Source organism: Dinoponera quadriceps, unplaced genomic scaffold (assembly GCF_001313825.1).
Source record: "Dinoponera quadriceps isolate SergipeBrazil2010 unplaced genomic scaffold, ASM131382v1 scaffold3162, whole genome shotgun sequence".
Classification (NCBI taxonomy): domain Eukaryota; kingdom Metazoa; phylum Arthropoda; class Insecta; order Hymenoptera; family Formicidae; genus Dinoponera; species Dinoponera quadriceps.
In genome coordinates this window covers 628,958-643,674 of record NW_014557929.1, presented here as the reverse complement: position 1 = coordinate 643,674, position 14,717 = coordinate 628,958, and the positions used below count along the sequence as shown (strand labels likewise).

Genomic DNA, 14,717 nt, shown 5'->3' with positions numbered 1-14,717 from the left:
CGGGCGGCCACGCATGCACGCGCGCGCGCGCGCGCAAAGATGATTTCATCGACATTTAACGATACAAGGGAGTGCGCGCGCGATAAATCCGCAAGCCGAATGGTCGTCGACGTTGCTTTCTGCAAAATGCTTCGCTTTAAGAAAGCTCATGAAAGCCGCCGCCGCCTCCTCCGCCCGACATATCTTATGCGAATTCTCCTCTCGGCGTTTGCCGTCGAGCGCCGGGCAATTTCGCCGGGACGCGCTTCTCTAATGCACTCGCGCAATTATGAAATCTCAAGTCTCCGCACGAGAGACGCGGAAACGCGCGAGCCGGCAAGAAAACTCGGACTCGGGAAATCTTCGCTCTCCCGTGGAATTCTCCTTGTCCGAGGAGAGGTCGTAAGAAGTCGCCGAGTGGCCGACTTGACAAATTATTGTCAGTCGCATTCGAGCCACTCCGCCGCTTCTTTCCTGTCAAACTGCAAAATGGGGCCGTATATATCAGAGGAACGCCGGCATCGGCCGACGGACAAACAACGACGACGACACTTTCCCTCGGAAGCGCCATCGCGCTGAAATATCGACGGACTCCGTTTTAGCGGTTACGCTTACAACGCTCTCACGACGGGAACCCATGTAACCCGCAATTTTCTTCGCCGGAGGGCGAGTGGGTGTGTATACACCGCGAGCTTCACGCAATTTCACGACACTCGTGAATTATCTTCGAAGCGATATTATTATTATCGCGATGTTCACCGGAGAATATCGGTTACGTACTTGCTCATTATGTTCGCGGCGTTTCAATGTGATCGTCGGCGCCGAGGCAGCAGCGGCCGGAACGTGTTTCACGATTATCGCGTTACTTCGTTAATGAGCTGGGAAAACGGCTGAAAGTCGAAATTTCGACGCCACTTTGACGCTCTCGAGCGTTAACTTACGTCTATTTAAACGGCCTGTAGACCAGTGAAGACCTACTTCGACGATACCGGCATTGATTAACTTCTACCTTGAACCTTGAATTCTGTGGATTTAATTTCAACGCTATCTCGATGCTATAAATGTTCTCGATATTTCCATTGTTAAATTCATACGAGTATTGAGAACCCCCGATTTCGACGGTAAAATCGGAAAAGTGGAAATTTCAAACATCGGCATGGTCAAAGTAGGAGTAAATTACACAAGCGAAGTCAAATATATTTCGCCATCTTAGCTACCTACTGTGTCGCGTAATTAAAGGTTCAACGCAAAGTCGGAATATCCCGGTTCCCTCGATTATGCGCGCGCGCTTCTTTACGGATTATAAATCGCGCCGCGACGAAGCGTCGTGTAAATCGTCGCCGCTTGATTCCGCGCTCTTCTCGTATTATTCGTATATTTTTCCCCCTCCTCTTCCGCGCGTTGTTACCGAGGGTGGCGTGTAAATAATCGCTCCGGCACTCAATCAATTTTACTTTGCGTCGTTCCGCATGACGTTTCTCTGACCTCCCGGTGCATTGAATACGCGTAACGGTTTGCACAACTCGTTCTTTGTTGACGGAATAAGAAATCGCGGCGCGCGAGTAGATGAACGCGCCGCTAAGCCCCGGCATCCGTCGCGAGACATTTGCGGTGCCGACGTGACCTGTGCTGACACTAATGAGTGACGCGAGATGCAATCGTAATGTCGCTTAACACAAGTCCGGATTAGCTTACCCCGTTCGTGCCCCGCGAGGAGATTCAGAAAGACATTTATGAGCGGCGTCGCTATTGACGGCGGAAACGTGCCTCGGTGCCGTACACCAGCCGTACATACAGCACCGCCGCCACTGTTTACTATTACTTAAGGTACTTGTCACGTACGGGAACCATGCGTATATATATATATATATATATACGAAACACCGGCGTTTACACAGGATCTTTCGCTATTCACGCCATATAAATCTCGAAACAGCGCGCTCTTTTCTCGGGCGGCCGCATCGGAAACGTCGCGAAAATACGTATCTAAACACGTAGTCCCCATCAGCCGTTCGTCGTCCCGAAAGCGAATGGCCCGTTTCAGCCACTCTCGGCGACGAATCCGCCTCGCATCCGTTTTGCATCCGCGCGGCAAACACGATGTTTTGTTTGGCCGAGCCTCTCGAATCAATTTGCGCGGACGCGCGATCTCGGTCGCCGATTTGCCGCGAAGGTAGGAATTATCCGCGATTTCGCGCGGGGAAATCGGTCGGCAGAAATTTGAATCTACGGATACGAGACGATTTTGCATTTGAAAGTGACGAAGTAAATGAGATAGGACCGTAATTTGGTTTGGTAAATACTAAATTGATAAGTGGCCTCTTTGATGCGTAACTGAAAATACGGCATTACTGAGCGATACAACCTTAAGATGATGCGAAGGAAGGGGTATGGAGAAACCTTTAGCGCGCATCTTAAACGAAAGATGACTTCAAAGCGACCGGGAATTCTGATAGAAATTAATGCGACGTTAGAGTTATCGGGACGCGCTGAATAATTCACGCATTCACGTTCACGTGCATCCCCGCCGAATGATTTGTGTCCCCCACACGAGATTTCACGCCTTTTTAACGCGGAGCATCCGACGCGATCGATCGATTCGAGTTCGCGCTGAAACGAAATTCATACGAACGCGTCTCGTTGGAATAGGTAATCGAACGGCTTGATTCCCCTCTTTGCAAGTCAAGCAGTCGCGCGTTTCGCCTCGCGCGAACTTCATACCGTTTTTTATAGCATTCGCGATCCGGCCGAGCGTTCCATCTTTAACGAACCCCGTCGCATCGACGGAACGAAATTAAATTAGCGAGGACGCTCGATGATACGTCGAGTACTTCGACCGATCGTATTACATGGCTTTTCATAGCTGCGTCAAGATTTCAAGAGGATGCGCATTTAATTTGAGTCAAACAGCGAGAAGCTTCCTTCTGCTGAAAGGAAAAAATAGGAAACATACAAGAGAGAGAGAAAGAGAGAGAGGGAGGGAGGGAGGATGTTCTATGTCCTTGTTATAGTTTCACCAAACTCTCGCTGGATGCTCATTCCCGACGTATTCTCACCGAAGCTTTCCCGGAAACAGCTTATAGTCGGGTTTACCGTTGGCCTTGGCTTTCTCATACATGAGGTTATCAAAGGACTTCCTGTAAATGAGAGCCAGGCAACTCTCATCGAGCGTGGATCTCCCAAGAGGAATTGCTGCAGCGCAGGTCATTGGACAGCGAAACGACTCAAGATCGTTATCGAGCTTAAGAGACAGCATCTCGCAGCTCGCAGACACTTTTGATACGCTCAGAGACGTTCATGCGCTCCCCCTGTCATAGCCAGAGCCATTTTAGCTATATTAATGATTGTGAAAGCATCATGACAATTATAAAAAAAAAAGAACAAATCAAAACTAGCTTCAGCCATTTTACTTCTTTCAGGTTAGAAAGTGAATAACTGTAACTGGCTGTAATTTATATGTCATAATTTATATGCGAGAGCAAAAAGTAACATAGCTCTTAATTTTATGTTTAATTTAATATGTATCAGCGATGGACAAGCGCATCCATGTATTTATTCGTGCGGCTCTAAAATTGTTATTTAAGGATCTGCGCATAATTCTATTATATAATCGGCAGTTATGAATTTTGCATCCGCGCTAATATACTTATACGTACATTATAAATGATAATAATTTGCAATGATTAATTAATCTCTAAATTCGATTTAAGTTTATTGAAGCGAAGGCCGGATTGCCCGAAGTTCAATCTCAGTTGAATCAAACATATTTTCCTTAATTCTCTCCTCAATATTTTAATATTAAAATTTAACTCTCATCGAATACTAATTTACACGTGAAAAATGATTTTCCCGATTACGATTCTTTCGCTTATGTGATTATAGTTACAAATATCAAAAACATAGCGGCTCAGTGTATGAAAACACGTGTATATAAATGTATGTGTGCGTATGTAGTGGCGGTATTTTTTTACACCGTTAATAATTCCGCCGCGGTAGATACAGGCGCGCGTCATAAATTATTTCTCAACTACCGCCGGCGATCCAATACTACCTCCATAACTCGCTATAATAGGATAACATTGACTCCGATGCAATAATAGCCTCGCGTTCGAACGCGTGCGATGCTTTTATTAGAGCCCGTTCGTCCGCCCCAGAATTTCGATCCAATTACAGTAAAAGCGTATCGCGTGCGCGCGCCATCGCCGACCGCGCGGTTATCTTAAAATCTCGTAAAACATTCAGAGAACCGTCCGAGGAAATAGTCCGGGAAACGTAGTTCCGAAAGTCATTGAATTATGAAGCGAGGACAATGGATTACGGGGCGGCAAGTTTCCGGGGCGGCCGGATGTGAGAGCGAGAGGAGAGACGTGAAACTTGCAAATCAGTTCGGGCACACGGCGGACGGATCCTACTTGCGTTCTGTTTTAATGCGCGCTCTCCCTGTCACGAGCTCTCTCTGCCTCTCTCTCTCTCTCTCTCTCGAGGGAGAGAACGAGCAAAGCTTGAATCACTCCCGGGGATGCTCGCGTTTCCAACAGCCGTAACGATTTCTTTGGCCGCGACGACGCCGTGAGACGGCGAGGACCGAGTCGATCTTGCGCCTTCGGCCCGAGAAGCGCTCGATCTAGGAAGCGAAGCGTTTTCCTTCGAATTTTCCGCTCGAACTGGGACCCTGTACAAGGGGACTCGCGAGTCAGCCCGGCGGATCTTCTCTCCCGTCCAGCAATTTCGGAAAGAACTCTCACTCGGACTTCCCTGTGTCCGCTCGACCACATCTGGCCGATCATGATTTTCGGCACGTCGGCCATCTTGGTACGTGCGGTTTCCGCAGTTTCCGGATTCCGCTGGTGTCCCGGATATAAAACGGACCATTCGAGAAATCGTCGACGTTTTTACTCCGAGAAGAAGGAATCCTCTAGAATGCGTTGGTATGAACGATGCGAAGGACAGCGAGTGAACGTTTCTCTTAATTATCGGGAAACGCGTTTGTTTCTTTATTCTCTCTTTTTCTTCATCCGATCGAACTTACGATACATATTTCGCGCGATATTTTTCGCGGCATCCACGATTTGGTAGCGCAAATGAATAATTAAGTAGCTCGTGAGAGAGAGAAAGAGAGAGAGAGAAAGAGCTTTCGAAAGAAAGCGCGGCGATCGAGTCGCGCGACGCTTCCCTTCGAGTTTGCGTCCTGGAGGACTTCCAAATTCCTGCGCTTCCTTTTGTGCTTCCGTTCATGCGCGGAGATATCGCGAATTCTTCTTTCGAACATTTCCGCTTCTGGCGACGCTCCGAGCGCTCGGCCGGGATAATTTTCCGCTTCCGACGAAAATATTTCGGATTTCCTGGCAGCGTTGCGCAGTCGCGTTGCTTTATTCTACCTCGAAATAAGTTCCATCCCGCCGAGTAGAAGATACCTCGCTGCCTTCTCTTGGTTGGCTCTTTGTTTGTTTTACGCGGGGCGGCCGAAATTCCGTCCCGACGGTGCGGGCGGGCGGAGACGACCGGCATTCGACCGGCTCCTTCTTGGCTGAATTCTTCCTTCGCTGTCGAAGGATCCACCGTCGCGATCGCTCCGCCTTCGGCACGAAACTCGCGTTTGTTCAGTATACGCCGTTCTCGGATTCCGGATTAACGAGATCCCCGCGCCGCCGCGGTTTTCCGCGGATTTGCATCTCTCCCGGTAGAGCGAGAAATCCGCTCAATCTGTTGCACGGCGTGACCCGCGACCCTCTCGCGATTTCTTTCGGTGATATTCTCAGCGCGGGATCTAGCACGTCTGCCGCGAATACGGTGTAAGAATACGCGCCGATCGCTCAATGACACTCTTTGCGCCTTTCAATTCTATCGCACGATGCGCCCGTGAATCGACGTCTCGGTCGCAGTTGCGCATAATTTTTCGGGTGCAGCGAACGATAAAATTCGCTCGAGGAATGTTTTCGGACTACCGGCGTGATTATTTCGGATTTTTTCCGCCGATGTAAACAGATGGAAACGTTTGCCGGTGGGATATTTCGGTGCACGGTGTTTTATTATTTTTCCGATATTGAGTAACTGGCTCGTTGTGTTGTCTTGCGGACGCGCGCCCCGGAATTTTTCTAATTGTCGTAACGCCCAAATATTAGTTTTAGCCGTGTTTGATTTTCGCGTGAAGCCGGACAGAAAATTCGAGCGATACGTTATTACTGCCCCGTCCAATATTTTTCGAACGTTCGATCAGTATTTTTAGTGATTTCCCCTCGAGAGAGCGTATCAATACCATTTAAATGAACGTCCCGATTTATTTTGCATACAATCATGTAGGTTTTCGCGAATGAAGGTGCACACGCGCACGGTGTGCTTGGCAAATTCAGATTAAATCAGCATATCAGTCCGAATTGAAAAAAAAAAAACACCACGTAATTGTAACGAAGTCGCGAGAACAAAATTGGCAAATTGCACGCGTGAGTTATTTCCGTTCGACGTCGGAAAATCGTCAAAAGAAAAAAAAATCATTCTATATTATACTATAATATAGATTTATATATTTGTATTGGCTCTGTAGGTTACAAAATCTTTTCTATTACCCGTGCATCTCCATTAGATCGACTAATGCATAAAAATAACATTAATAGGAAGAATGAAAAAATAATATATTCTCGTATTTATAACATTGTATACACGTCTACCTCAGTTTCGTTTTAAATTAACATTTATTATTTCGTTAGTGAAATAAACGTATGGGAACGTAATTTTGTTTGATAAATAATATATTTATGAACGGCCCCCTTCATGCGCCTCTGAAAACACAGCACTAACTGAACAATATATCTAAGGGTTTATGTTTTTATAAGGATTTATATCCTCCTGCAAAATTAAAGTTATTACATCGCCATAACGGTCACAATCAGGATTTAAAAAATCCTATATTTATTCTGTTTGGCATTTGTGCGAGCAAGATGAAGTAAACAGAGCGCGATTATCGCGATGATCGCGGGTGAAAAAGGCGTCGTTAATAAATCGATGTGCAAAGCACGGATAAAAGGCGACGAGAACGAATGGTCGGTTACCTTAACGAACGCTCGGCGAATTATGCGGCGCGCGAAGGCAAGGCTAACAAGATTCCGCATTCGCGCTCGCGCGCTGCAAAAAGATCCCGGCGACTCTGAAAATCCTTGCCGGGGCATCACCTCCCTGTCGGAAAGTTGATCCTTTGCGGTCAACCCGAGCGTACATTTTCCAGCTCGCGCGAAGTATAACAAGAAAACGACGCGGCTCGTTGCTTGTTTTCCGCTGGTTTACCGGGTGCTTTTTCATGATGGGATCAACGTTCGTGCGGGATTTAATTATAGGCCCCTGTCCGGAATAACTGTTTGACGAGCCGGTCTTCGTCCGGTAATAAGGGCGAAAGGGGAAAAAGAACTTGTAGAAAACAAGAAATAGAAGTGGAAGAAATAAGCGCGGGAGTCGCGCGATACAATCGACCCAATTCAATTACGAGTCTAGCCGCTCTAGCCGGCGAACAGGCTTACAGGATAGAAGTCGATGTAATTGCACTCGTCCTCGATGAAAATTGGATTCCTCGTCGCCGCAAATCCTTCAACAGCTCCTGCGATCCCGCATCCGGTTCAACGGTGCCTTTAATCATTTGTTGCCGCGTTCTCCCTTGAAGCCACGCGAAATCCGCAACACGCTGGTTTTCATAAAATCACCGTACGAGAAATTAACCTTCTCTTCCCCACCCCCCTTTTTTTTTTAAGTAGAGACGATCGAGTTTGTCGCGTGCATGAGAATCAGGCGCGCATAAATGTTTGGATATTTGAAAGACGTTTGGAAGATGATCGAGATTATAATATAATAATAATCTGTTTAAGTAAAATATTAAAACACAATATAAATATGTAATATTTTTTACATATATTTTCCTACAGTTTAGCGGTTCTTAATGTTTCAATTTGAAAAATATTCTGACGAAACTGATAAAGGTGCGTGAAGTTAGCCACGAGCAAACATATCGATTTAAAAAAACTTGCCGAACATCTCGGCAAACACTTCGTCATTATCGCTAATTAACCCAATATTAGCGATTTTTAATAAGCGATTTCTCTGTTTCATCATACGCGACGATCGATGGCACTTGGACGTTGATCGTGCCTTACACGACGCGACATCGAGTGGTTTGCGAATCCTTCCATACGTCGTCGGCGGTATCTATGTGGTGTATATCGGCGCGGATGATTCCGTGGACGCTCTTCAACATCAAACGCAGACGAGGCGGGACACTCTAATGAAGTGTCCTTCCGGCCCGTCGTGTTGTTTCCACATTAAGAGCCCGCTGCGCCCGTGTTTACGTTTCTTGCTACGTAGAAACTGAAGGTGGACGGGCCTTTAATCAGTCCGGACATGACCGACATCGTAGTTTGATTCTGAACCGCGTTATTAAGATCCTGCGAATGCTTTGATATCAGCTATCAACGATACTTTTCGATCATCGATTAAGAAACGCCCTCGATACGCTATATACACACACACAATCGACATATTAAAGATTGCAACACCTTTCTTCCGACAAGTTTCGCAACGCATCTCGTATCCGATAAAAGAATGTATCTTCTCAGAATTACTAAAAAAGAAATTCTCCTATTGGACACGGGATGCGTTGTGAAACTCGTCGAGAAAGGGAAACGCAACTTTTAATCTACCTGCGGCGTATGAAATAACACGAGATTTTGCGAACAGTCTTGCGCGTTTCTCCGTTGCTCCCGGTCTTCGGCTTTCACGTGAAAAATAGAGTGATCTTTATCCCCCTGCATGTGAGCGACTGCGAACGCCTGGGATCGTTTCGGATATGACCGCCCATCCACCTCCTCTCTCCCCTCGGACCTGACGAGTTCAGATCGTATAATCCACGTCAATTAATCGATTCTTCCGCCACACTGACATGAACACGACGGACCTCTCACGGCCATCACCGAATAATGCTCGTCTCATCGGAGCAGGGATTGCGTATGTCTTCACGCTCGCACGTGCACATACGACGCGTCATGCAGGAAGAAGATCACCCCTCGACCCTCGACGACCCCGACCGAGCCACCGAGTTCTTTCGTCTGCAAACTAAAGAGAAAGAGAGGGAGAGAGAGAAGGAGCGGCATCGCGTCGCAGAAAAACGAGAAAAAGAGAGCGAGAGAGAACGAGAGAGAGAGAGAGAGAGAGAGAGAAAGAGAGAGAGGAGAGGACTGACGATACGAAAAACGAAACAAAACCGACACGAGAGGAAGGAAAGTGGAGGAAGGACGGGAGAAGCGAGGCGAAGCGAGTAAAGCGAGACGAGAGAATAAAGAAAGACGAAATAGGAATACAGATATAAGGACCGAGAGCATCGATGATATCGTAAGATCGGGAGGATGTTGTCGACTGATCACAAGAACGAGTCTCTCTTTCTGTCTTCCAGGCACGGCGGAGACAGACGCGGTACAGGCGCTCTTGGCTCGGTACCTTCAGCGTCGCCTTCAGGGCTCTCAGCTGTCGACGCCGCCGCCGCCGTCGGTCCTCTTCAGTAACGATCATCGGGCCCGTGTGAGGCAGGCCAGCCAGAGGGCATCCAGCAACAGTCTCTCGCAAAATGTCAGCGACAAGGACGGGGACCAACGCGTCCCTGACGATTACGACGATTATGAGGACGACCTCGAGGGCTACGAGGACAGCGAGAAGAGCAGGACCAGATTCGACCTCCTGGCGGGTAAAATCGCGACTCACCTTGAACACAGGACACGGGTAGAAAGGGAGAGAGAGAGAGAGAGAGAGAGAGAGAGAGAGTGGACTTGTCGTATCGCGGGATACATTAATTAATGGTCCCGATGCTCTTCAGTGCTTCGTTTATTGTTTGTTTCTTTTTTCTTCTTTTTTCTTTTTTTAACAACGAGAGAGATTCTGTCGACTCTGACGGAATAGCGAGCGAGAAGGACATGAGATGGCTTTACGCCGATATATGCTCGTGACGATGATAGGTCCCGCTTCTCGCAAATCTTGATTATAGGAGGAAAGAAATTGCGGAAGAGTGATGGGACGTTATGTGAAAAAGTAATTTTGAGACAAGTGACTGTGCGGTTCTTGAAATAGGTATGATAAAGAGGACATCAAGATACCGCGAGATGTTTGGTAAAATTGTTCCTGCGCGCGATGAGCTACAATCTCGACTCAATGTTGCTGTATTTTACACACTACTGAAGCACACTGCTCTGATATGATAGCTCTGTGTGTGCGTAATCTACTTTCACAAATGTAGCTCTCTAGTCTCGGAAACAGTCGGATTATTGCACATTTCGGAGCAACGCTTTCCACATGAAGCACCGATTACTTAAGGTGAGACTTTGATTGCGAGGCTGACCCGAGAGCATTACGTTACGCCTCCTGACGTAAAATTTTTCCCCGACGTGACAGACACAGAGTTAAGAAAAAGAGAAATTGAGTGTCAATCACCGTGACCCGCAGTTATCCCGTGACGTGCATCGAGCGTTGCTAATAACGATTCTATTATTAACGCGTCGCGGCCATTACGACGCGTAATTTTCACTGCGTCACTAGCGTTCGCTTCACGCTCCCACGTGGAATGATCGCGAAGAAACACGCGGGGGAAACGGGGGGAGACGCGAAATTTACGTGTCTCCGGAGCGCAATTTTACTTCCGTCAGCCAGAGCGCGGGACGAAATTACCCTCGATCGGCTGTAATGCGGCGACAAGGGTTTAGGGAAGCGTGCATTGACGTCACGATGCCCCGCTTCTGTCCCGTGGCTGAGAGTCGCGTTCAACCGTGCTGAATCGTTCGGGATCGAACATAGCACTGCATTGATCACGCTGCACGCTCTAGATCACCTATGGTGTCCTCGTCACGGTTTTATGATCGCCGACACTAATCCGACCTCCTTCTCCCCCCCCCCCTCCCCCCTGTCGATTTTGACTCTCCAACGAATTGACATAATTCCCGTAATCCGCTAGTCTCGAGCCAACGGCCAAGTGTGATAGAAATTTCACGACGATGACGGAATTACTGAGTGCCGTTTGTGAAGCGTGAATTGCCCGTCTCAGTCCGAGGGGCGCATCTTCATTTCTCCGTTGATAAACATTGATTTTGCCAAGTGTTAATGAACATTTGGTAAAATATAATCACGTAATGACAATGTCGAGTGTAATGTTAAATGGTAGATAAAATTTGTTAGGGCATTTGGTTAAGTATTTATTCGACCCATCCTTTTGGCTCAGGAAATACAGACGACTCAGCATAGTGCTTTTATACCGAAGGAAGTAATTTGGAAAAGTCGAGGTATGTCCTTGGCTCAGGAGAGACGCGTCTCAAAGAAATTATGAGATTGCGCGCGGAATAAGGAACTAAGCTGATTCCTTGGGAACGAAACTTAATAACAGAAATGAGAAGCGACATGGCTGGAGATGGGAAGTGTTATCGTATTATGTTGCCAAATGTCTCAATGCCGTCGATGGCAAATAATTGCCAATATATATAATATATATATCCTAAGGTGAAATACACTTTTATGGATTCCCCCCGTAAAATACGAGAGTCTGTACCTGCCGTAAAGGAAGATAACGTTATTATGGAACGGCACGAATGGAACATTCGAAAACATGAAACAACATTTATCCCGATATCTGTCGGGAAACATTGGGTAAGGGAATAGGGAAAATCTGAGCGAGAATCAACGAGAAATAAGCAGTACAGAAGGAGAGATGGTGAGAAAGAGAGTGAGAGAGAGAGAGAGAGAGAGAGAGGGAAGGAAAGAGAGAATGGTGATGAAACTTGGGCAGGCGCGTAAAATCGAATCGACATAGGATAGTTTTACGTTGTTCCTCTATCGGTTTTCTCTTTCAAAGCTTTGACGCGGCTTTCGCAGCCGCGACGTGCGGATGGATTTCTCGATCCGAGTAATATCTGCTCTAGCGATTCGTTTTCGCGCGGGATTGAGCGATGATTTAATTTCTCATTGTTCCCCGCCGAGAGAGTTCGCGGCCGTGCCGCGTGATTCGAGCGATCCCGTGCACTCCCGGAAAATTTCCTTGATAATTCGCTCGATCTCGCTCGAAGTGGACGGAAGTGATCGGCGAAAATAATCCGCCTGTTCCGCGAAAGTAATCGCGCGCGCGCCTACGAGACCACCGCACGCCTCGATGGTCGCGCTTGCTCGAGATGTATTCTTCAGGATTTCCCGCGGTAGCTCGAAGGAACACGTCGGGAGTCCCGGAAGGGTGGAAAAACTTTGTTGCGGACTCGCGGAATAACTATGAAATTCAATGGGGCGCGCGCGTACGCCGGCGGAAAGGTTAATTTAGCGGAATGGCTTTCTCCGATAAATGCCGGCCGTGCCGATGTATAATCCGGCCGGCATTATTGTAATTCTGGCGCGATGTGAGCGATGAGCGATTAATAAGTGATTAACGTTACGATCGACGAGAAATTTCATATCGCATTCTAACCATTCGTTCGTTCAATTCGATTCGGCCGTTTCTCTGCGGCACGAGGAGAGATCGTTCTCTTGCGCTCGTTTCCGACGGGGAAACGTCGCGACGACACGCGCGCGCACTCGTTATAACATTCGTTGTACGACGGCTGTGCTGAGACAAAGTAAAAGAACTGTCGTTCGCGACTCGTGAGAAGCGTGACATAATGGGGACGACGCGGAGAAGAGCGGCCGAAATTAATCGACACGTTCCGCATTGTGTCAATATTTCTCCTTTTCCTCCTTTCCCACGCTTGTCCTCTTTGTCTATTCTCCTCTCTCGCTTTTTCTCTCTCTCTCTCTCTCCCTCCCTCTTTCCTTTTTTCCCGTATCGGAGTGATTTCGCGAAAGCAATTCCTTTTTTACCGTCCAGCGATTTAACTCCGCGAATTCGATATTCCATCCGCCGCGCTGTCGTGGATTTAATTGAGCACAAGGGGTTTCGATATTCGTCGAATGCAATATGCAATCGAGCGACCTATCCAATCAAATCCTCGTATGCTGTCGACTGCACTCACCGACGCGGCGACGGACCGTTGATAAGTTTTATTCGTTACTCGCACCATTCCGCCGTGATTTCTTCCGCCGCGCGTTGTCGCGCGCTCTGTCTTGAATTTAATCAAGACGCGCCCCTCCCACCTTGCCGCTTAGCGCTTTCGAAAATTACCCTAACCGTGAGACCCACGGCGTAAACTTGGGATGAAGGACCAATCGAGGTGTTGCTTTAGGATTGTTCCAGAAGAAGATAGAAGTGACAGTTTAACTAGGATTCAGATTGAGCAATTAGGATTTCAACCAGTTCGATCCTAGTTATTTCCAGTGCACTCGGGTAATTTCGGAAGAGCCAAATGTCCGAAATACCCGGATTATATTGACTAGTTACTTCCGCTCGCGATTTACGGTCAATCTTATCTCCTCCCGGAGTGCACAAACCTAAGAAAATGTCCCGATCGGCTCTTCCGCTCAACTTCACGTTTTACGTTCACAGTTACGGCAATTCGTGCGAAAGCACCCCTTAGCATCGTTTATCGCGGCCGTGGTCGACTCGTCCGGAATCCGAACTTCCGTTTCACGATGCACGACCAACGGCGAGGCTCGTGGAAACTCGTAAGTTTTTTTTATTTAGGCGATAAATTATATATCGCACGATAAACAATAATCATCTCTCGCGGCGGCGCAACGGTGGGCCGAATTTATCGTAAATACTCGTGACCTGTCGACATTAGAAGTGCCGCGGGTTCCGTTGGAAATTTCAACTAGCATTCTCGATCAGTTTCCGTGTTTGTCGAGCCCTACGGCGGCCTTCGTCGTCGTCCCTTTCTCTTCCGGTCGGGCGCGCGGAAAGGTATGCCGAGGCGTGTTTGCCGCTTTCAGATTTGCGAGCGACGCGGAGGTAAAGGTGGAGGGAGAAATAGAAACGAAAACAGAGACGACAGACCGACGGAAGGATTAGAGAGAAGGGGGAAGGTGCAAGCGTGAGCACGAACTTTCGCGTGCGAGAGTAGTGGGAAACGGAAATAACATCGCGGGAGGGAGACGAGTGCACCGAAGCTTCCAGTTCACGATGGTTGTTCGCTAGATTAGCGCTCGTCAGATCGATCGTCATTTCGCAGGGAAGCGCATTCCGAGCTTTTCGCGTCTTCCTTCTCTCTTTCGCACGTTTCGCGTTCTACCGTCAATACTGTGTTTGTGAATCGTTATTCCTGTATCGTTAAGAGTCGGCCGCGATTAAAAAGTTCTCAAGGAACGCTCGAGTCACTTTTTACGAGGAACTCAATCGAGGTCGACGAGGTCTCTCGTTCCGCCGAGAACCGAGAGTTATTGCACGCGAATCATCACAGAGGATCGCGCGTAAGTCTTTACGCATTTGCGTCCCGTCTCTGGCTCGATTCTCCTTTCACGATTCCTTCCGCAAGGATAACAGAAAGAATCATTCATTCAGGATAATAGAAAGAAGAAACGGCGATATAAACCGACCTGTTTTAACGCTAAAGATCAGCCCGTCACATGAAAGGGCGCGACAATACCGTCGATATTTCCATCGGCATTTCAAACCTTGCCGCGCGCTTTTACACGCACGATGTCGCGCGGGCGTTTGTTTCTCGATATACGGAACGTCAGATACACGGTTTCCTCTTTTGCCGCTTTCGTTCTTACCTTCACGCGGTTATTTCCGCGACCCGAGGACGACGGCGAAGACTCCGTGAAAAGGAGACCGGTGCGAGAGAAGAGTGGCAGGGGGTATCTCGGGG

General features: G+C 47.9%; 1 protein-coding gene across 2 annotated transcripts in view; it reads left to right on the top strand.

Moving 5' to 3' along the window:
• The window catches only part of LOC106749513 (low affinity immunoglobulin epsilon Fc receptor-like), a 178,763-nt gene that overhangs the window by 111,651 nt on the left and 52,395 nt on the right, over window positions 1-14,717 (top strand). For both annotated transcript variants that reach the window (XM_014629033.1, XM_014629034.1), the window contains one exon: window positions 9,407-9,694. In XM_014629033.1, coding sequence (XP_014484519.1) covers window positions 9,407-9,694 — 288 coding nt within the window. The remainder of the gene's footprint in view (window positions 1-9,406; window positions 9,695-14,717) is intronic.